General features: G+C 34.2%; 1 protein-coding gene across 3 annotated transcripts in view; it reads right to left on the bottom strand.

The window, feature by feature from the left end:
• Window positions 1–22,062, bottom strand: part of LOC121734283 (cyclic AMP-responsive element-binding protein 3-like protein 1) — a 42,896-nt gene extending 20,834 nt beyond the window's left edge. For 2 of the 3 annotated variants that reach the window (XM_042124780.1, XM_042124779.1), the window contains exons 1-2: window positions 21,756–22,062; window positions 19,879–20,057 (exon numbers count right to left, since the gene is read on the bottom strand). In XM_042124780.1, coding sequence (XP_041980714.1) covers window positions 19,879–20,057; window positions 21,756–21,881 — 305 coding nt within the window. In that variant the 5' untranslated portion in view covers window positions 21,882–22,062. Of the gene's footprint in view, window positions 1–19,878; window positions 20,058–21,083; window positions 21,679–21,755 lie in introns of those variants that run through there. The other variant, XM_042124781.1, reaches the window with a different exon arrangement.
• Window positions 22,063–22,308: the final 246 nt, after the last annotated feature.

Below are 22,308 nucleotides of genomic sequence, written 5' to 3'. Positions count from 1 at the left end.
AGATGGTATTTTTATTTACTCAAAACGACACTAGCATTCTATTTAATTTTGGGCCACATGTAAAGCTGGGGTTTCCAAACTTATTTTGTCTGCTGCCCACTTTGAGAACAAATTATGTTTTGGCGCCCCCATTGTTTCAATTTAAAATGCACCCGGATGAAATAAATCACCCCCCAAGTCTTTACACAACGCCTCCTTTTTTTCCTGTGCCACCCTCCTTTAGACCTTCAGCGCCCACAAGGGGGCGCTATCGCCCACTTTGGGAAAGGGTGACTGTAAAGTATGGAAAATAATGAAGAAACATATTATCTAGTAAAATAAAATTATATCTTGACATTTCCGTGTCGATAAAGTAATTTTATATCCTTATCCAGTCGTGGTAACAACGCAATTTACTATTACTAGAGGTATTATAGGTTACATATAAACATGGCAAGGTTAGAAAAGATCATGATAATAGGTATAACACGTGGTAACCTGAATATGATAACATGTTATCGTATTTACTTGTACATTTGCGTAGTACTTACATCTTATTGTAGAATATTTTGTTCGTCTCCATTCTCCACAGATAAGAATTTTGGACAGGTGTTGCTAGATAAATCGACTGCCCCTAGGTAGACTATCGTAACATCAAAAAGACAACTTTACAGGAGGAGCGTTTGAAGTTGCAAATTTGAACCACGACTTCATTTTTCACCCGATTGTTATGTAATTTGGCATGAGCAACAACAATAGTGTTAGGTATTAAGAGGATTCCACACCGCCATTTTTTCAATACAAACGTTGTCCCCTGTTTCCTCCCTGGATAATGCTAGTAGAGTTATAATTTTTTTCCTGAATATCTACGGCCACTAATACAATGTCCCTATGTTTTCTTTTTTTTCATAATTTAATTATTAAATAAGATATGAACGTTCAAAAACCCAAAAAAATGGCCAGATTTTCCACTGTGTTCAAACGTCCAGAAAACAGATTTGGATAGATTATATAAAAAAAGCTAAACATAGGAACACAGCTCAAGCCTTTTTTTAATCTTTAATGAAAAAAGTACTTAAATCGGTTAAGTTTTGGAGAAGGAATCAGGGGACAACGAATCGTTGATTTTCTGGATTTTCTGCAGTTGTCTCTATCGCGTTCTGCGGTATAGGCTTGAGGTAAGGGAGACAGCTATAGATATTACACGTACTTTTTTTTCATTTCTCTAGCCGCTGTGGTATCCTCTTAACTTATGCAATAAAATACTATATTATATGTTTGGTTTAGCTAAAATTGTTGTTGCGATATTATTCTTTGGAAAATCAACAACAAAAATTATTGCAACTAACACTAACCACAGTTTACGTTGAAATTTTTCCTTGGTAAAATGTAGTAACGTTTACTTACCATACTATACAGGGGACTTCTTTAACGTTTTTGTACTGTATGTAAGACATATCTTCATTTACAGCGGAATAATCAAATTCGAATTTATAGTATGTTTGAGAAAATGAATTATTATAAATTATCGTTTCAAAAAATATGTGTTTACCTTCAAAAGTGTGTTTCAAATTTTAGAAGTAGGCCATTGACACGATTTATACTAATGATGTACAAAAAAGTGCTAAAATATAGTATGTAATCAGCTAAGTTGGCTTGCAAAACATCAATAGTAAAAAAGGTCTGCTCTATGAAATAATGGAATTTTCTAACATTCTTAAAAATCTATATGATATGCTGTATAATTTAAAATATGAGATAAGTATTCATCGTAATCCATACTTTAATACTAATATAATAAATGCGAAAATGTGTCTCTGTCATTACTTCTTCACACCCAAACGAGGAAAATCGTTTGATTTTCCTGAAATTTGGTATGAAGATACTTGGGAGTCCTGGAAAAGGACATAGGATACTTTCTGTACTGGTAAAATATACGGTCTCCGCAAAACAAACAAATTTTTAGCGTTAGGAGTTGTAGGCATCATCTAGAAAATCATAAACCATTGCTAGGTAATAGGTATATTATTTTATGTTGCGGATTGTTCTGAAGGCCTGTTGAGTCCACTATTACGAAAAATGGCTCCTGTGAACAAGATATCCGTAGAAGAATTGGGATGGCTAAGAGTGCTAAATCTCAAATACGTAAAACCTGGCGTGATAAAAGGATTTCTTAAAAAATAAAACGAAACTTGTTCGTACTTTAGTATTTTCCATATTCCTTTACGGATCCAAGACATGGACTCTGAATTCTTTAAACCGCAGACACAACATAGAACGCCTTCGATAAGGAAAATGCGCCAAATTTCATGGTTTCTTTCAGAACTAACGCGTCCATCCTGGCTAAGCTAAACATAAAAACAAGGCTCTCTACCACCTGCCTCAATATATCTTACAATGCTATGGACAGTGGACACATAGCCAGAAAGAAAGGAGATAATTTTAAAATAGTCACTGGCGAGACTGAGGGAGAAAGACCTCGGGCCGCAGTCCCAATCGTCAGGACTAATGATTGGGACTGCTCCTATTAAGTCCACATCACAATTATGAGTCCAAAAAATAAAAATAAAAATACGAGGCTTTTCCAGTGGCCAAAAAAAGGAAAGAAAAGCTGGCGTAACATCATTAGGAGGAAGGTCATAGAAAGGAAAAGTCACGACTGGTAATAATGGGAGGTGCTCCGAGGAATTATTGCTCGTAATCGCACTTCCTGCAAGATTTCGCCATCGTTATAATATATCATCCTCATCACCTTGATGATTCTTTCACAGCAAAACTGAAACAAATGCCACCGGCATATTTCTGGACCAATACGACCTGAAAACATATTTACAACTCTTCTGGTGTTGCGAGTGTCCATGGGTGACGGTAATTGCTTTCCATCAGGTGACTCGTTTGCTTGTTTGCCCCTAATTTCATAAATAATAGTTGTTTTTAAAATAATAGATCGGTAAAATATCGTAAGTCAATGAATAGTACGACGTAGAATGTAGTAAGATATAGATACAGTAAATAAAAAATAATAGTTTCCGAAGTAGAATCTATACTAATATTATAAATGCGAAAGTATCTCTGTCTGTCTGTCTGTCTGTCTGTCTGTCTGTCTGTCTGTCTCGCTTTCACGCCAAAACTACTGAACCGATTGCAATGAAATTTTGTACACAGTTATTCTAGAGTCTGAGAAAGGACATAGGCTACATTTTGATGTGGGAAAATATCTTATTTCCATGAAAATATCGATGAAAATTTATTCGCATTGCGCAGGCCAGCGCTCATCCCGGGGGTCCTGGGTTCGAGTCCCGCAGGCGGAACAAGTTTTCAATGTTCCTGGGTCTTGGATGTGTATTAAAATAATATTTCAAAAATCTTAAATATATTTTATGTATAATATTATAAAAAATCCAGAAATATATCGATGCAATTTAGTTCTAATACGATTCAACAGATGGCGTTTTATTTTATTTTAGTTCTAATACGATTCAACAGATGGCGTTTTATTTTTTACTTAAATATATTTTATGTATCTATACTTCTATACTAATCCATACTAATATTATAAATGCGAAAGTATCTCTGTCTGTCTGTCTGTCTGTCTCACTTTCACGCCAAAAACTAATATTATAAATGCGAAAGTATCTCTGTCTGTCTGTCTGTCTGTCTGTCTCGCTTTCACGCCAAAACTACTGAACCGATTGCAATGAAATTTTGTACACAGTTATTCTAGAGTCTGAGAAAGGACATAGGCTACATTTTGATGTGGGAAAATATCTTATTTCCATGAAAATATCGATAAAAATTACTTCGCATTGCGCGTGGCCAGCGCTCATCCCGGGGGTCCTGGGTTCGAGTCCCGCAGGCGGAACAAAAAGTTTTCAATGTTCCTGGGTCTTGGATGTGTATTAAAATAATATTTCAAAAATCTTAAATATATTTTATGTATAATATTATAAAAAATCCAGAAATATATCGACGCGATGCAATGAACATTTTAGTTCTAATAAGATTCAACAGATGGCGCTTTTTTTTACTTCGTTGGAACATAGAACTAATCATACTTATTAGTTATTATGTTTTTGTTTATAGTTTTTAATACGTTAGAATATTATGTTTAATAATATTATCACTTGCTATAATAATAATCAATCTATCTTATCTTATAGAACTCCTACTGCATTTCTAAGGAGTTCGAGTGTGTTGTGTTGGCCTATATTCCATCCAGAAAATATATCAATGCAATCAACATTTTAATTCTAATATATGAAAACAGATGGCGCTTTATTTTTTACTTCATTATTATAACAGAACTAATCATACCTACTTTATTATATATTATTGTTTTTATTCATAACTAGCTGTTGCCCGCGACTTCGTCCGCGTGGACTTTAGTTTATAGCGCGCGGTGTCAACAAAATTTATGTCAAATTTAAAAACTTTTTAAAACCCTGGTAAGTGGTACCCCTCTTAGGGCCGCGCTACACCGGAATGGCAGCGCTGAAAGTGCTCGCCTGGCCGCTGCCATTCCGGTGTAGCGCGGCCCTTAATTAATCAAAATACCCAAAAACAGCTGTGCAGTGTGCACATAATCTGTACTAATATTATGAATGCGAAAGTATCTCTGTCTGTCTGTCTGTCTGTCAGTCTCGCTTTCACGCCAAACGCCAAAACTACCGAACCGATTGTAATGAAATTTTGTATACTGATAGTCTAAAGCCTGAGAAAGGACATAGGCTACTTTTTTACTGGAAAAAAGGGTTGTAAGGGTCGTAAATTTGTTCAAAAAATTCATAATAGATGGCGCCGTGCGTCTTCTACATCGCGCTGACGCTTGCTCAAAAGTCTTTCTATAAGAGGTGGTATCATCTTACATTTAAGTCTCGATTTTTTTCGATTGTTATATCTATTCTACGGTATTAAATAACTCAGTACTTTATCTGTGCAGGCAGTGACGTAACCTTAAGACCAAATTTCACCAACGACTGTTAAAGTTAATGCTCGAATTAGTATCACGTTAGCTGTTTTGTTTTTCATATGAATGAAAGAGAAGACAGGATATTTTAACAAGCTGTTAACACTAACAGACGTTGGTGAAATTGGGGCTAAACCTATCAATGATAAATAGTTTATGGGTAAAGTTGTGTAATTGGGGGGCTAAATAAGCTTTAAAATTTGGCATAATATATAAAGTTTAACGTACAAAAATGAAGTACTTATTGTTTGCACACTGCACAGCTGTATTGATTTAAGGGGTACCAGGGTTTTTTTATAAAAGCTTTTGACACCAATTTTGTTGACATCGCGCGCTATAAACTGAAGTCCACGCGGACGAAGTCGCGGGCAACAGCTAGTATTGTATAATTATCATACGATATTTATCATTACTAAAATTCCAACGAAGAAAATCGTAAGTTACACTTGCTATATATTTTTCGAAAGAAGTTCCAATGTAAACGATTGTAAGTAGAACAAACTATAGTTTACATTAGGGTTCATCCGGCGCGTAGACAATTGCAACTGATACATACGATGTGTAAATTCGGGTATCTGCTCCCGTATTACTCCGCGTAGACTATCGCTAAGGGACTAACGATAAATAACGTCGGAGGCGTTTGAATCATACTCTAGTTTACGTTTATAAAAAGACAGTTATAGTTCGAATTTAATATTTTTTCTTGAAGATCCTAAAAGATCAACTTAATTCTATGCATTTTCGCAATAAAACGAATTTTGCCATTTTGTGGCTTACGATAGTCTACCTAAGAGCAGTCGAAATATTTATTTACTTATGAATTTGAATATAAATGTGTTTTTTGCATTTAATAGACTCGAAAACGTGTGGATCCCAAAATAAATTAAAATTTTAGAGTATAAGAGAAAGAAAACTTTGTATATTTTTTACATTCGCATTACTTCCCGTGGAATATGTACTTGTCACTTTACTACATGAGAGCGGGCACCACAAATATAAGATTACGAGCTGTTGCCCGCGACTTCGTCCGCGTTAGTATAGTAGACTGTAGATCACGTCCCAAGAATACTTGAATATTTTTGTACAATAAATAATAATTTATTGTACAAAAATATTCAATGTACAGAATTGACTTTCCCACGATTTTATTATGTATAGATGTTCCGCGCGGCTTAGCTTGCGTAATTTAGGAATTTCACGCGACCGTACATTTTTCCACAAAAAAATAGCCTATGTCCCTTAACGTGGTCTATTCTTCATGTTTGCCAAATAACATAAAAATTACTTCAGTAGTTCTTAAGAATCTTAAGATAATAAGCAATTTCATATAATTTCCCCCGTTTTTTCCACATTTTCCTGTATTTCTTCGCTTCTATTAGCCTTAGCGTGATAAAATATAGCCTATAGCCTTCCTCGACCAATTGGCTATCTAACACTGAAAGAATTTTTCAAATCGAACCAGTAGTTCCTGAGATTAGCGCATTCAAACAAACAAACAAACAAACTAACAAACTCTGCAGAATTATAATATTATAGTATAGATAGCTAATTACACAAATTTATTTTAAAGGAACAATTCTACAATTCAATTGTTTAGGACGATTAAAAACTTATAACGTAACTTTTTGCCAGGTTTTTAACCATGGTTCAGGACCACAAAAACATTGCCCACATGCCACAAGTCTCTACATTACTCCAAGTTAGCGTCATTCATGGTCGAACGGTGTCGTTGACCTAACCCGTCAACATTAGTATACATAGCGGTAAAGGTGTCACCCACGTGGTCGCTGGCCACAGGTGCGGTCGAGGAGACTGTCAAGTGCACAGTGCACTGTACTAGTGTGAAGCTCGCTTAAGTAAGCGTAGTTAAGTAGTAACTAGTAGTACTAGCTAAAATCGATATCCATAACTAATATTATAAATGGGAAAGTGTGTCTGTCTGTCTGTTACCTCTTCACACCCAAACCGCTGAACCGATTTTGCTGAATTTAATCTCGAAATAATTGTTTGTGGAAGTCCAGGGAAGGTTCATAAATTAGCAGGGATACGAAATTCACCGGGTCAACTAGTACTACCATAAAATACATACTTCAGCATTACTTAACTTTAATTTCATGAAGTTTTGACATACACTCCAAACATTTTCTATCAAACGCTTCATTTAATGAGTGGGTATCGTTAAATGTATCTGCGAGCAGTCTTTATCCAGACTGCTTTTCAATATTTTCCTGTTAAGAGCATATGATGTGTGGTGTCTACTTCGTCAGCCGATCACATTTTCCTTTAAATTAACTATTGTAAGTAAGTCAAGTAACTTATTCGAAAGAGTAACATTTAGCCCTAATTTCGCCAACGTCTTTTAGTGAACTAACAACTTGTTAAAATGTCTTCTCTTTTATTCATAAGAAAAACAAAAGAGTTAACGTGATTATAATTCGAGCGTTAACACTGACAGACGTTGGTAAAATGGGCATTGTCCAAAAAAAATTTAACGCCATTGAAGGTCAAACAAAGGTTAAACATATTTGTTCAAAAATATAAGTAACTAATGGGTATTTTTTTCGTTTATATACAGAAAAACGATTCCTCGAAATGTTTTTGTAATGAGCAAAATTAAAAAAAAATGGACAATCCCCATTGGGCCTTAATCTATTTAATGCTGCGTTTCCATGCTTGCCAAGGCTTGACCAGCGTCCACAAGCACAAGCGTGTAAAGAGAGTATCTGGCTTGGCTTGAGTAAGCTTGTGGGCGCTTGTAAGTTGTATCCGATCCGTGTAGTGTCGGTTTTTGGACACAGATCAAAGGGCGCTTGCTTGGATCATGGATGTACGCACATTATAAATTATATAATACACAGACGCATTCACAAACGTGTGAACGACTTACAAATGACAAGCGAGATTTGTGGACGCTTGTGAGTTGTGCCTTGTGGATGCTTGCCAAGCCTTGGCAAGCATAGAAACCCAACATTAGAGGGAAGTAACAAACAGACATCTACACATATTCTCATTTTTATAACATAAGTACTTAAGGAACTATCTAAATCATTATTCCTACAAAATCGAATCATTATTGTGGTACTGGTTATTTGCTCAACCAGTTAACATATTTTACGATCCTATATTTAACCATCGTTTTTAATATTTAACTACAGGTTAAACAGAAGAAAATAACGGTTACATCATAACCTATATTGTCTAATTGTGATTCCACTGGAGTTTGGTATTCGGTCGCCGACCTCAATACAACCTATACATACGCGTCCGTTCTGCAGATAAGTGCGTTTGCTTGTACAGATTTTGTTTGTTACATCAATATTTTTAACAGAGTCTAAGGCAAGATGCTATCTCTAATTCGTAAGTATCTAGAAGAACGGGAAATGTTTGGAGTGCATAGAAGGAAAAACATAAATGCGCGGTTTTCCAGGGTCCCCCTGGAGCTGGATTTTTTTCTCCCACAAACCCTCATCATAATAATTGTTAATACTTGCAATCATTACAAACAAACCGATCTTATGTAACATATAAATATACAATATTCTGGATAGATTGTTTTGTTTAAATTATAAGATTATAATTTGCGACGTAGTTAAAAAACACGGTATGACATTTAACGTAAGTTAAGTTAACCAAATCCCACTAAAGTGACATGATTTTTTTGAGATGTCTTGACTCTTGAGTCTTTCTTAACTTTGTCGCCTTCGAGTCTATATAATACATATTAATATTACTGTTTCATGTTTGTGTAGATCAAAAAGGTGAGTGATCTTTACTTGCCGAACATCCAAATCCACGCAATATACTTTGGAATGAAATAGCGGAGTGCAATGACCCAAGCCACATATTTGTCAAAGTTTGACCATAAATATAAGTAATCTTTAATTTTGTCAATATTTTAATTACTTTGCCAATAATTGACAAAGTAATTTAACAATCAAAGTCTTAAATTATTCTTTATTATACTCATACAAATGAGTATAATCCATACTAATATTATAAATGCGAAAGTGTGTCTGTCTGTCTGTCTGTTACCTCTTCACGCCCAAACCGCTGAACCGATTTTGCTGAAATTTGGTATGGAGATACTTTGAGTCCCGGAAAGGACATAGGATACTTTTTATCCCGGAAAAATGTACGGTTCCCGCGCGATAAAAAATCATCTAGTAAATAATAATTTAAGGCTTATTCAGTGTTCGGTTTCACTAAGTCCACATATTCAGTTATGTTATGTCCTAATATATGCCTTCAATCTATGCAATATGGTATCTAATGAATATTTTCTGAAACTGCTGAAAAACTTCAGTTTCAAAAACAGGAGGCTATTGTTACATATACATTTTAAAAGTAATGCAATTCTAAAATAAGCTAACCGGTTCTATGAAGGACAACGATATTCATGAGATGAAAGTTATTGAGTTAAATCAATCGGAGGATATTGTGTCACAACTAGATTCTGACGTGACACTTTCGCGCCAACGCCGTGACACATGACTCACAGACTGACCAACATGTTCCACTTTTGAATACCAGTGTGACGCAATATTTAGAAAGGCCTTTTACTTTGAATCTGTTATGAGTTGGAGAGATTTTAATTTTTACAGTTTAATTGACGCAGAAATATAATTAAGACGTGGGAGAGCCATGCTTCGGCACGAGTGGGCCAACTCGACCGGAGAAATACCACGTTCTCACAGAATACCGGCGTGAAACAGCGGTTGCGCTGTGTTTCGCCGAGTGAGTGAGTTTACCGGAGGCCCAATCCCCTACCCTATTCCCTTTCCTACCCTCCCCTATTCCCTTCCCATCCCTACCCTCCCCTATTACCCTATTCCCTCTTAAAAGGCCGGCAACACACCTGCAGCTCTTCTGATGCTTCGAGTGTCCATGGGCGACGGAAGTTGTTTTCCATCAGGTGACTCGTTTGCTCGTTTACCCCCTTATTTCATTAAAAAAAAAAACAGCCAAGTGCAAGTTGGACTCGTGGAGACAGACGGACAGACATCGGAGTCTCAGTAATAGGGTCCCGTTTTTATCCTTTGGGTACGGAACCCTAAAAAGAGTATATTTTCCACTAGCGTTTAACTTTTTCACGTTTCCAAATCATCGATAGGTTTAGCTTGTGAGTTGACTGTTGATCTATCTATCAGTCAAGTGCAGCTTTGCAAGCCGATCATCATAGATTTGGCTTTATTTTTGTTAAGTTTACTTGGAGCAAAATTTTAGGTTTTATGGGTACATTTGTTTGTAACGAGCTTTTGCCCGCGGCTTCGCTCGCCTTAAGAGGATACCACAGCGGCTAGAGAAATGAAAAAAAAAGTACGTGTAATATCTATAGCTGTCTCCCTTACCTCAAGCCTATACCGCAGAACGCGATAGAGACAACTGCAGAAAATCCAGAAAATCAACGATTCGTTGTCCCCTGATTCCTTCTCCAAAACTTAACCGATTTAAGTACTTTTTTCATTAAAGATTAAAAAAAGGCTTGAGCTGTGTTCCTATGTTTTGCTTTTTTTGTATAATCTATCCAAATCTGTTTTCTGGACGTTTGAACACAGTGGAAAATCTGGCCATTTTTTTGGGTTTTTGAACGTTCATATCTTATTTAATAATTAAATTATGAAAAAAAAGAAAACATAGGGACATTGTATTAGTGGCCGTAGATATTCAGGAAAAAAATTATAGCTCTACTAGCATTATCCAGGGAGGAAACAGGGGACAACGTTTGTATGGAAAAAAGGGCGGTGTGGAATCCTCTTAAGAAGTATTATTATATACAAACTTTCATCCAATATTTTAAAACCTTTGGGGTAGAATTTGTTCAAAATCCTTTCTTAGCGGATGCCTATGTCATAACAGCTACCTGCATGCCAAATTTCAGCCCGATCCATCCAGTGGTTTGGGCTGTGCGTTGATATATCACCATGTCAGTCAGTCACCTTTGAGTTTTATATATTTAGATATTATGTAAAGCACAGACAGTATTAATTCGATGAATATCAAATGCTATTGCAATTTGCAATTATATGTAAATAATCCTGATTCTCGGAAGATATAAAAGCTTTGGGAACAATTAACTTGTCGTTATGTCTTTAAAAGAACCCAAAACTCTTCAAATTGTTTGACAAATGTATGTGCGAAGGTAAAATACGACGAGATATAAGATAATATTATGTCGAGTAGCCAGCAGGCTTCGTGCGGGTTGGTTGACCGCCGAATCGCGGTATCGAGATTGTCGACCTCCGGCTAGCGGCATCGCAGGTTTAGAGTAACGATGGATAGATAGTAGATACCATGAGAGTATTTTCATTTTTCACCGAACACGGTCGTTTGGTGTTTTGAAATCATTTTTATTCATAGTTCACAGTTTTTAGAAAATTCATTCTGAACATCGAAAGTATGGTGCTTACCACCGGTTCGGGAACTAACCCGGAAGAAACTCGTACATGATGCATGATGCTTTTTTAGATCAAAATTAATTGAAACAAATTACATTTTTTGCAAGTTACCTATTGAATAGTGATTTAATTTATAATAATTTACAGTTTTATCTTTAACAGTAAATTTAAAGTAACAAGGTTAATATTCTTCAGCTTTATTCAAAATTGAGGCATTTTTTTTAGTTTAGTTACTATGACTAATGATAAGATATTTTTTATTTTATTATAAGTAATATATATATATATATATATATATATATATATATTTAAATCGCCGAAGACTTGTTGCGTCTTTTCAAAGTCGAACCCTATGGCGTCTACCATTTCCAATGACTTTTTAATTGTTATTCGTGCGAATATAGTTACATTGCTGCCATGTGAATTCTATTGTCGACGAGAAATTTTGTTTACGTACGAAAATTAGATATTCAATTTCAAATAATTCTCGCTGATTTTTTGCTTCCGTTCTCGATGGAAATCATGTGACACATTGTATATTTTTGTATTCGTTCCATGCATTTCATCGTTTTTCCTACATCCATTCAAATGTATGGATATATTGATACCGTATATTGTACTATATTAATTCCATGCATTCTACTAATTAAATGACTCCTTACTATATTTGAGATTATATCGGTACCGTATATTATTTTTGTATGTACGCCATAAACTGTTGAGTTTGTTGCTTCCTCCTAACCTTATATGTTATATCGATACATACATAGGTACCTATATAATAGATCCCAATAAATACATTAAATAACTAAAAATTATATTTTTAAAATGTTCTTAAAATTCGCGTCATTGTCCTGCGCATTGTTTGTTTTGAATGCCTTGCCGATATACTCAACGTGACGGGTTGAAACCTATTTTGCGATAAAATCTGCTGGCTCACTTTATTTGATCGCAGTGCTTTGGTGTGGATAGAGGTCTTCGTTTTATGCTCTTTCTCTCTCTTTGAAATACGTTCTACAAAAATTTCCAAATAAGACGTCATTTACATTTCTCGATGTGTGCCAACATTTGTCTGTTTTTCACTACTTTTTTTTTATACCAAGTTATAAAGGCCCGCAACATTTCTAAGTTCTTAATAATTTTCTTAGTTTTCTTTATATCAATACTTAATTATAAACGAATTTAGTGAATTCCTCATTTTCCTGAACGTCTTTTTCCTGAATAACCCTAAAAACATAATGACGATCTTTCAGAATAATGATCAAATCTGTAACTGTATTTCAGGAAAACAGGAACAAATATATCGAATCGATGCAATGTCTATATTGCAATTAGGTAGTTATTTGACACATTTTCGAAAAATAGTAGGAGAATAGTAAGAAAAGTAGTAAAAATGTTATCTACACTTCAATATTATAAAGCAGGAAAGGTTGTTTGTTTGTTTGAACGCGTTAATCTCAGGAACTACTAGTCCGATTTGAAAAATTCTTTCAGTGTCAGATAGCCCATTTATCGAGGAAGGCTATAAGCAATATTTTATCACGCTAAGAATAATAGGAGCGAAGAAATAGAGGAAAATGTGGAAAAAACGGACGGAAATTATTTGAAAGGGCTTATTTGAACGCGCTTATCTCAGGAACTACTGGTCCGATTTGAAAAATTCTTTCAGTGTTAGATAGCCCATTTATCGAGGAAGGCTATAAGGAATATTTAGGAAATACATTTTTATAGTAAATCAACACTTTTACTAACATACAAGTTTCATTGAAAATCCTATTTTTTACTTATAATAATAATAACCCCCTCACCGGTTTCGGTGACGGTGGCTGGTTTCATTGAAACCAGGCCAGTTACGCAGGAGTAATTTTTATAGTGCCCAAGTGTGTGCGCAGTACACATGAGCACTCCTTTTAACTCTCATAACCCAGTGGGACGGACGACCGACACGACTGGCGAGAGATGCGCAGGATCGACTTTTACATGCCCATCCGTGATCCGACGCATGGATCATCTTACTTGTCAGACCTTATTTTCCTGTTCTGAGTGTCAGACAATCAGGTGATCAGCTTGCAATGTCCTAAGTATTTACTAAACTTGGAAATAACAATTAACAATATGTTTCCAACGCGGGAATCAAACCTCTGAGTCAAGAGTCACGCTCTGGACCACTGGACAACGGAGGCGTTTATAATAATAATATAATCAGCACGAATATGGATAAGATTTTTAAAATAATCATTATTCTCAACAAATTGTCATTATTCTAAGTGAACACGTCATTTTCCACAAATTTTGTCATTGTCATGAACAACAGTTTTTACTTAATATTAAATATCTCTTAAATTATTTAATTTTTTTTCGTGACTCTTACAGAAAAGGAATTCTATTTCGGTGTCTTTTAACACCAGAAACATTCAGAGCAATATTTAAGGGTTTTTTAAAAAACACAATTTTTGGCCTAAAATAACATTTTGAGTAGATTTACCAAGTGGAAGTAAAATAACAGGCACAATGAAAAGAAGTGCTAGGATACTCTCATTAGTAAGTAAGTATCCCATTAAGTATATTAAAAATAATGAATAGGTAAGTACCTAGTAGATTTTAATTTATACTTGGTTTGTAAATTTCAATTATGGTTATTATCTATAATAGTACCTATTATTTCTGTTTATTTGTTTTGTACAAAAAGAGGACGGTATTTGATTATAATACAAGTTCACAATAATAATAAATTTTTTCGTAAGTAGTAGGTTAACGCGCGCGCGTAAACAAACACGACGCGACGTTGCGTTCTGTGCTGTGATAGTCATAGTCAATCATGGTTGTCGTGATTGATGTAGATCGTTTTTTTAAAAGAAGTGATTTCAAAACTATTTTAAAGACAAAATAAAATGGCCTTGGCCGTCGACCCATTTTGTAATACAAAAAAAATGTTTTAACTGTGGTGCAACGACCAAGAATAATATCAATATTATTACAAATCATTTTGTTCTACCTATGAAACGAAAGAACATAAAATCGCTTTATAAATCTTCATTTTTCTGGTGCAGCATTTGTAAATATGCAATTTACGATCATTATCCTGACGTCGAGTGTCCTGTTTGTTGTTGAACTGTTTATATACTTACCTGTCTAAAAGTATTTTGGATCGATTGTATTAACTACTATGTCCCTACCTACATACCTACGTATATGATTTTTTTTGACAAGTACTTACCTATTGTATATTTTAAACAAAAGCCCATCAGTGACTGAGCTTAGACTGCGAATTGGGTTGGGACTAATGTATTTTTAAATATCTATTCTTACTAATATTGTAGAGACGAAATATTTAATCGTTTGCTTATTACTATTTAACTTACGAGTTACGAGAATACTGAACCAATTTAAATAATTCCTTCGCTATTAGAAAGCCACGGTAATGAGAAGTGAAATAGTCCAAACAAGTGCATCGAAACTCAACGTCAAGTGGTTACCGGGTCATGGGCTGGGCTGTACACTGTACAGTGTTCTGAGATTTTTTTAAAATCTTGACTTGGTGACTTTCTTCATTCCTAAATCGACACCCTTGACAAGATTTATAGTAACTGTGATGGCATACTTATAATAATAATAATGTACTTTTATTCGGCTCGATAACATAAAAACCTTAATCTAGACAATTACAACATGCAAATTATTTTATTTTCAATGGTTTTTAATATTAAAATGTTAAGATCGCAACCGGCAGCTTAGCTAGGTTACAGTATAACCTGTGTTAAAGCCACCGGACCCTTTCCCAACTACTGATCGCATATCGCTGATTTTACATTTCAGGCAATTAAAATTAGATTACAAATCAAATCAATGTTTAAAATTAATCAAACTTGATACAATAAACAATACAAAAAACGATCGAAACGATCTACATCAATCACGACAACCATGATTGACTATGACTATCACAGCACAGAACGCAACGTCGCGTCGTGTTTGTTTACGCGCGCGCGTTAACCTACTACTTACGAAAAAAATTATTATTATTGTGAACTTGTATTATAATCAAATACCGTCCTCTTTTTGTACAAAACAAATTAACAGAAATAATAGGTACTATTATAATAGTACCTATTATTTCTGTTAATTTGTTTTGTACTTGTATTATAATCAAATACCGTCCTCTTTTTGTACAAAACAAATTAACAGAAATAATAGGTACTATTATAATAGTACCTATTATTTCTGTTAATTTGTTTTGTACAAAAAGAGGACGGTATTTGATTATAATACAAGTTCACAATAATAATAATTTTTATTATTATTATTGTGAACTTGTTGATAATAACCATAATTGAAATTTACAAACCAAGTATAAATTAAAACCTACTAGGTACTTACCTATTCATTATTTTTAATATACTTAATGGGATACTTACTTACTAATGAGAGTATCCTAGCACTTCTTTTCATTGTGCCTGTTATTTTACTTCCACTGGGTGAATCTACTCAAAATGTTATTTCAGGCCAAAAATTGTGTTTTTTAAAAAACCCTTAAATATTGCTCTGAATGTTTCTGGTGTTAAAAGACACCGAAATAGAATTCCTTTTCTGTAAGAGTCACGAAAAAAAAATTAAATAATTTAAGAGATGTTTAATATTAAGTAAAAACTGTTGTTCATGACAATGACAAAATTTGTGGAAAATGACGTGTTTACTTAGAATAATGACAATTTGTTGAGAATAATGATTATTTTAAAAATCTTATCCATATTCGTGCTGATTATATTATTATTATTATTATTATTATTATTATTATTATAAACGCCTCCGTTGTCCAGTGGTCCAGAGCGTGACTCTTGACTCAGAGGTTTGATTCCCGTGTTGGAAACATATTGTTAATTGTTATTTCCAAGTTTAGTAAGGACTTAGGACATTGCAAGCTGATCACCTGATTGTCTGACACTCAGAACAGGAAAATAAGGTCTGACAAGTAAGATGATCCATGCGTCAGATCACGGATGGGCATGTAAAAGTCGATCCTGCGCATCTCTCGCCAGTCGTGTCGGTCGTCCGTCCCACTGGGTTATGAGAGTTAAAAGGAGTGCTCATGTGTACTGCGCACATACTTGGGCACTATAAAAATTACTCCTGCGTAACTGGCCTGGTTTCAATGAAACCAGCCACCGTCACCGAAACCGGTGTGGGGGTTATTATTATTATAAGTAAAAAATAGGATTTTCAATAAAACTTGTATGTTAGTAAAAGTGTTGATTTATTATAAAAATGTATTTCCCAAAATATAGCTAATACCAAAATCTGCCTTTAAAAAAATATATTCTACCTTTTCGAGTCACCTGCAATAAAAAATGTACACCTGTTAAATAATAATAATTCTGATACCTATTTATTATTTCTCAAATAATATTTTATTATCAAACGTTCCGCGCGGCTTCGCTCGCGTAAATTAGATATTTCACAGACAAATTAGGGCACAAAAAATAGCCTATGATACTTCACGTGGTCAATTTCTTAATTCTTATCAGTTATCTGTACCAAATAAAAGGAAAAATTGCTCCAGTAGCTCGTGAGATAAGCCCCTTCAAATAATTTCCCCCGTTTTTTCCATTTTTTCCTCTATTTCTTAGCTTTTATTCGTCTTAGCGTAAAAAAATATAGCCTATAGCCTTTCTCAATAAATGGGCTATCTAACACTGAAAGAATCTTTCAAATCGGACCAGTAGTTCCTGAGATTAGTGTGTTCAAATAAGCCCTCTTTCAAATAATTTCCCCCGTTTTTTCCACATTTTCCTCTATTTCTTCGCTCCTATTATTTTTGGCGTGATAAAATATTCCTAATAGCCTTCCTCGATAAATGGGCTATCTAACACTGAAAGAATTTTTCAAATCGGACCAGTAGTTCCTGAGATAAGCGCGTTCAAATAAGCCCTTTCAAATAATTTCCCTCCGTTTTTTCCACATTTTCCTCTATTTCTTCGCTCCTATTATTCTTAGCGTGATAAAATATTGCTTATAGCCTTCCTCGATAAATGGGCTATCTAACACTGAAATAATTTTTCAAATCGGACTAGTAGTTCCTGAGATTAACGCGTTCAAACAAACAAACAACCTTTCCTGCTTTATAATATTGAAGTGTAGATAACATTTTTACTACTTTTCTTACTATTCTACTACTATTTTTCGAAAATGTGTCAAATTACTACCTAATTGTAATATCGACATTGCATCGATTCGATATATTTGTTCCTGTTTTCCTGAAATACAGTTACAGATTTGATCATTATTCTGAAAGATCGTCATTATGTTTTTAGGGCTATTCAGGAAAAAGACGTTCAGGAAAATGAGGAATTCACTAAATTCGTTTATAATTAAGTATTGATATAAAGAAAACTAAGAAAATTATTAAGAACTTAGAAATGTTGCGGACCTTTATAACTTGGTATAAAAAAAAAGTAGTGAAAAACAGACAAATGTTGGCACACATCGAGAAATGTAAATGACGTCTTATTTGGAAATTTTTGTAGAACGTATTTCAAAGAGAGAGAGAGAGCATAAAACGAAGACCTCTATCCACACCAAAGCACTGCGATCAAATAAAGTGAGCCAGCAGATTTTATCGCAAAATAGGTTTCAACCCGTCACGTTGAGTATATCGGCAAGGCATTCAAAACAAACAATGCGCAGGACAATGACGCGAATTTTAAGAACATTTTAAAAATATAATTTTTAGTTATTTAATGTATTGATGTGTTATTTGTTAGTATCGGATAGTTTATTAGTTCTTTATCTTCAAAATAACATCAAATTTTTTAATCCTTTCTAGCTCATTTTTTTTATAAATAATAAATTGTAAGCGGCAGTATCGAAACGACACGCAAAAATTTCATAATTTGGTACTTTTTTTATAATAACTTTTGAAATATTAACTCTACTTTCAAATAGTTTAAGCAGCATTTTCGTAAGTTAATTAGACATTGAAATGTGTAATTTACGAAGGCGTTGTGAACCCAACTTCGAAGACATGAATTTAGTCTCTCTCAAATATTCGCCCCACTACACAATATTTATACCACAAGCGTCATTACGTCCGCGCTAGCCGGCAAAAAATATAAACAAAAACATGCCCTTGCATGTCGCGTGCGAACTCCGCCCCCTCGCCTCTGTCACCCCCGCGTCTCCTCTGGGACGATGTCGTTTTGTGGGACGTAATTAAATCATACATAAGAATTGATAAAAACTTTTATTATATACAGGAATCAACATTATCGGCGTGTTATACGTAAACAAAGTATCGAATATACGGCGCGCAGTAGCGACCTCCAAAATTCGCGCGCCAAATAGCGGAACTAAGAAATACGCCGAAAAGCACTCCGGTGACAAAACAACGTCCATGCCAATATTTCACCCAGCCATTGTACTAACCTTAACACTACTTCTGGCTGAATTTGAGAGATGGTCAATCTTGCGTCCGTATACAGGACGTAACAAGTCAGTCGGACGCAATATCATCGGTAAAAACCGCCATGTAGGACGTAATATCAACTCCGGGGTGGAAATATATATATATATATATATATATATATATATATATATATTGTTTTATAAATTATATAAAAATGTAATGATAAGATATTTAAATTGCCCATAACAACTTTCTGCAATTAGGTATAACAATAATTAGTATACAGGCAGTAGAGTACTAATTAATGATTGATTCATTTAACTAATAATAATTATCTCATTATTGGCTAACTACATAACTAATTTACTCTAACATAATATTGTCAGTCATTTACTGCATTACTTGTAATGTAACATTGACTAAATATAAATAAAATAAATTAAAATTTTAAATAAATAATTTGTACTAACTAGCATTATTAATCTTAATCAAATATTATAATGCTATGGCCCTAACCTATAGATAAGTAAATAAAAAAATCACATAGATTCAATAAAGTGCCATATTAACATTGAATCATTATATGAAAGTTTTTCATAATAATGGTTTGTTATGACAGATTTTCGTATGTTTCACATTGAATATTATTATACCTAGGGTAATAACAAAGAAATTACTATAAAACATTCACTCATTTATTTAAACCTTGTTGGTAATAAATATAAAAGCATTATTTTAAGTATTTTTCCTTAATGATTAAAATGTGTACTTAATTACTAATAATTAGTGGTTTCTATAGTTTGTTGAAGCTATGAAATCATGTTAATAGATTTTAGTAATTAACTTTAAAGTAAGTCAAAGTTAAGTTATTTTGTGACTCATGTTTGATCATTTTACTAAATATTACTGTGCCCTAATTATGGAAATAAAAAATAATATTTTTAAGGTCTGTTGTATGATAATATGATGTACTGCATCATATTATTGCAGGGCCTTACCAATACAAATTTAAAAAATATGGTATCAATTGGTATCAATTGATTTAAAATAAATCCTCCATAACTGAAAGCCTATATTACTTTGTATACAGTTGTAAAGTTAGTTATAATTATAATGCCAGAAGAACATGCAAAACTCACCATTCAAGAGATCCACTCGAGAGTCCACTATCGGAGCTGGAGCTACTGAGCCCCTCGGGCTGTGGAATACTCTCCGGAATATTAAAATCTGGCAAAGATTCTTCCAACAAATTCAAAGAACCTTCGTCAAGGGAGAAAATATTTTCCAAGAGATCATCGGACGCCTGCCACGGATCCGACTAAAACAAAATAGTTTACCGTTAATACTTTTGTAATACAAAAAAATCCTAAAAACAGCAGAAGTTAATTGTGTACAACAATAATTCATTATTATATCAAAATATATATATGAAATATAATTTTTTATACTCCACTCAGTCTAACTTGTCGCTAGCGGTCATTGACTCTCTGTCAAAAACTTGTAATTTTCCATATAAACCGCAATTGACAATGAAGTGTCAGATATTGTCAATCCTGGTTTTATATGGAAAATGACAAGTTTTTGACAGGGAGTCAATGACCACTAGCGACAAGATAGACCGAGTGGAGTATAGCAGGCTAAAAGAATGAGTGTGTTTCTTTTATAATCTTGTACATTTTCAGTCCACACTCCAAATACACACAACAGTTTTCTCGGTTTATCATTTCATACATTAACCCATCGATCGTGGAATAACGAGACACAATAGCTTATCTATTGTTATCGCGGCCAGATGCGGCCGCTTAGGGCTTCATAAATTAAAATAGCTAAAGTTTTATAATATTACAATTTAAGTAAAAAGGTAGATGAATAGTTTTGTATCCAAAATTGGTAACTATAATAGTATTGCAGACTAAGACCCAATTTCATCAACAACTGTTAAAGTTAATGCTTGAATTAGTATCATGGTTACTCTTTCGTTTTTCATATAAATGAAAGAGAATGACATTTTAACAAGCTGTTAATACTTACAGTTGTTGGTGAAATTGGGTCTTAGTCTGCAATACTATTATAGCTGCATACTTTCAGCAAATCAACCTTTTACTTTGTGACTTTCAGTACTTTTACTTTTTGAAAGGAGAAAGTATTTATAATTTAGATCATTAAAATGTCGATGTTAAGTTAACTCGCCAGTTATACAACACACTAATTATAATCAAATAATTTTATCTCTTATCACAACTCCTGTTTTCCTTCCTATAATGTTTATTATTTATCTTATGAGATAAAACATTGAAAAAATAAGGAATGTACACCTTCTCATATAGCATTATAAAGATATTACCTCAAACAGAGAGAGTAGATCTAATTTTTTATCCATTTTGAAAAGTTATATCTATAATTCAAACATAAGTTCACTGAAACTCCATTAAAATGGAACACAAAAACACTGTCACAGGTCACCGCACAACACTATGTTCGGAAACAGTACTACTGTTTGTTTTGAGGAAAATTACTGTAACTTTCGTATTAAAAATTGCTGGGAGTATTGTACATATGGCAAGGCGCCGACCGCATGGTGCCTCGCTGGCACTGTAATGAGATTGTTTACGCCGCTCGACTCCGAGCCGGGGTCGCTCAGTCGCTCACATACGCCGTCACGCAATCCTCGTACAACACAGGGGCAACCCGTAACACTGATCCTAATTACCTATTACACTTATTAGATTACGAGAGACTTATTTAAAAGCGGACAAACGCTGACCGATCCGAAAACGAAATGAACGGGTAGTCGATAACGGTAAAAGTGGGAGTGTAGCTACTAGCTAGCCAAGAAAGCTGCAGAACGGGGTTTGCCAGTCACCATTGCACTTCTCGTCTAGTGTAGCGGGCGGTGATAGCGTTCGTACTCTTAATAATCACTCTATCTGCGTTTCGGTTGCCGAGTTAACTTTGTAAGCTGATAACGTATCGATAATTACTATTGCGACACGCTCGTAATTGTACAGATACTAACCATTATGTTTCCCGTTTGAAACACATCCATTTTATCGGGATTCAACTTCACTGTATTGTAATCCTGTGCATTTTTTGTTAAATAATAGTCCAGGATATTGTTGATTTCTTCATTGTCGTGACTCATTTTGATCTACTATGTTTATGTTTACTGATTTCATTTTGTAAATAAATATTTCACTTGATTGTTGTTTTCACTATGCTCGTCGAATTGAACAGTTTCACGCTTGTGTTGTAAATTGATTATTTTGTAACAATAAAATTATATCTAGCTAAAACATGTCATTTTTTCACAACTTCCAACGTGGAAATAATGACGTCATGAAAGTAGACACTATTCGACATTTGATTGGTTCTTGAAATGATAAAGCAGCACTTAACTCCTGCCATCTTTCGGTATTTTAATGCAACTTTTACGATTTTGACATTTTGACCTCAGTTTGACATACCTTTGACTTTGACAGAAAGTATACTGACAGTTGACGCATAATTTTTTTTTTCTTATAATGGCACTTTGGCTATATAACCATGGCCAGTGTCAAGTATTATTGAAT

Source organism: Aricia agestis, chromosome 15 (assembly GCF_905147365.1).
Source record: "Aricia agestis chromosome 15, ilAriAges1.1, whole genome shotgun sequence".
Classification (NCBI taxonomy): Eukaryota; Metazoa; Arthropoda; class Insecta; order Lepidoptera; family Lycaenidae; genus Aricia; species Aricia agestis.
Note: the sequence above shows the minus strand (reverse complement) of the source record. Positions and strands in the feature narration are given on the sequence as shown.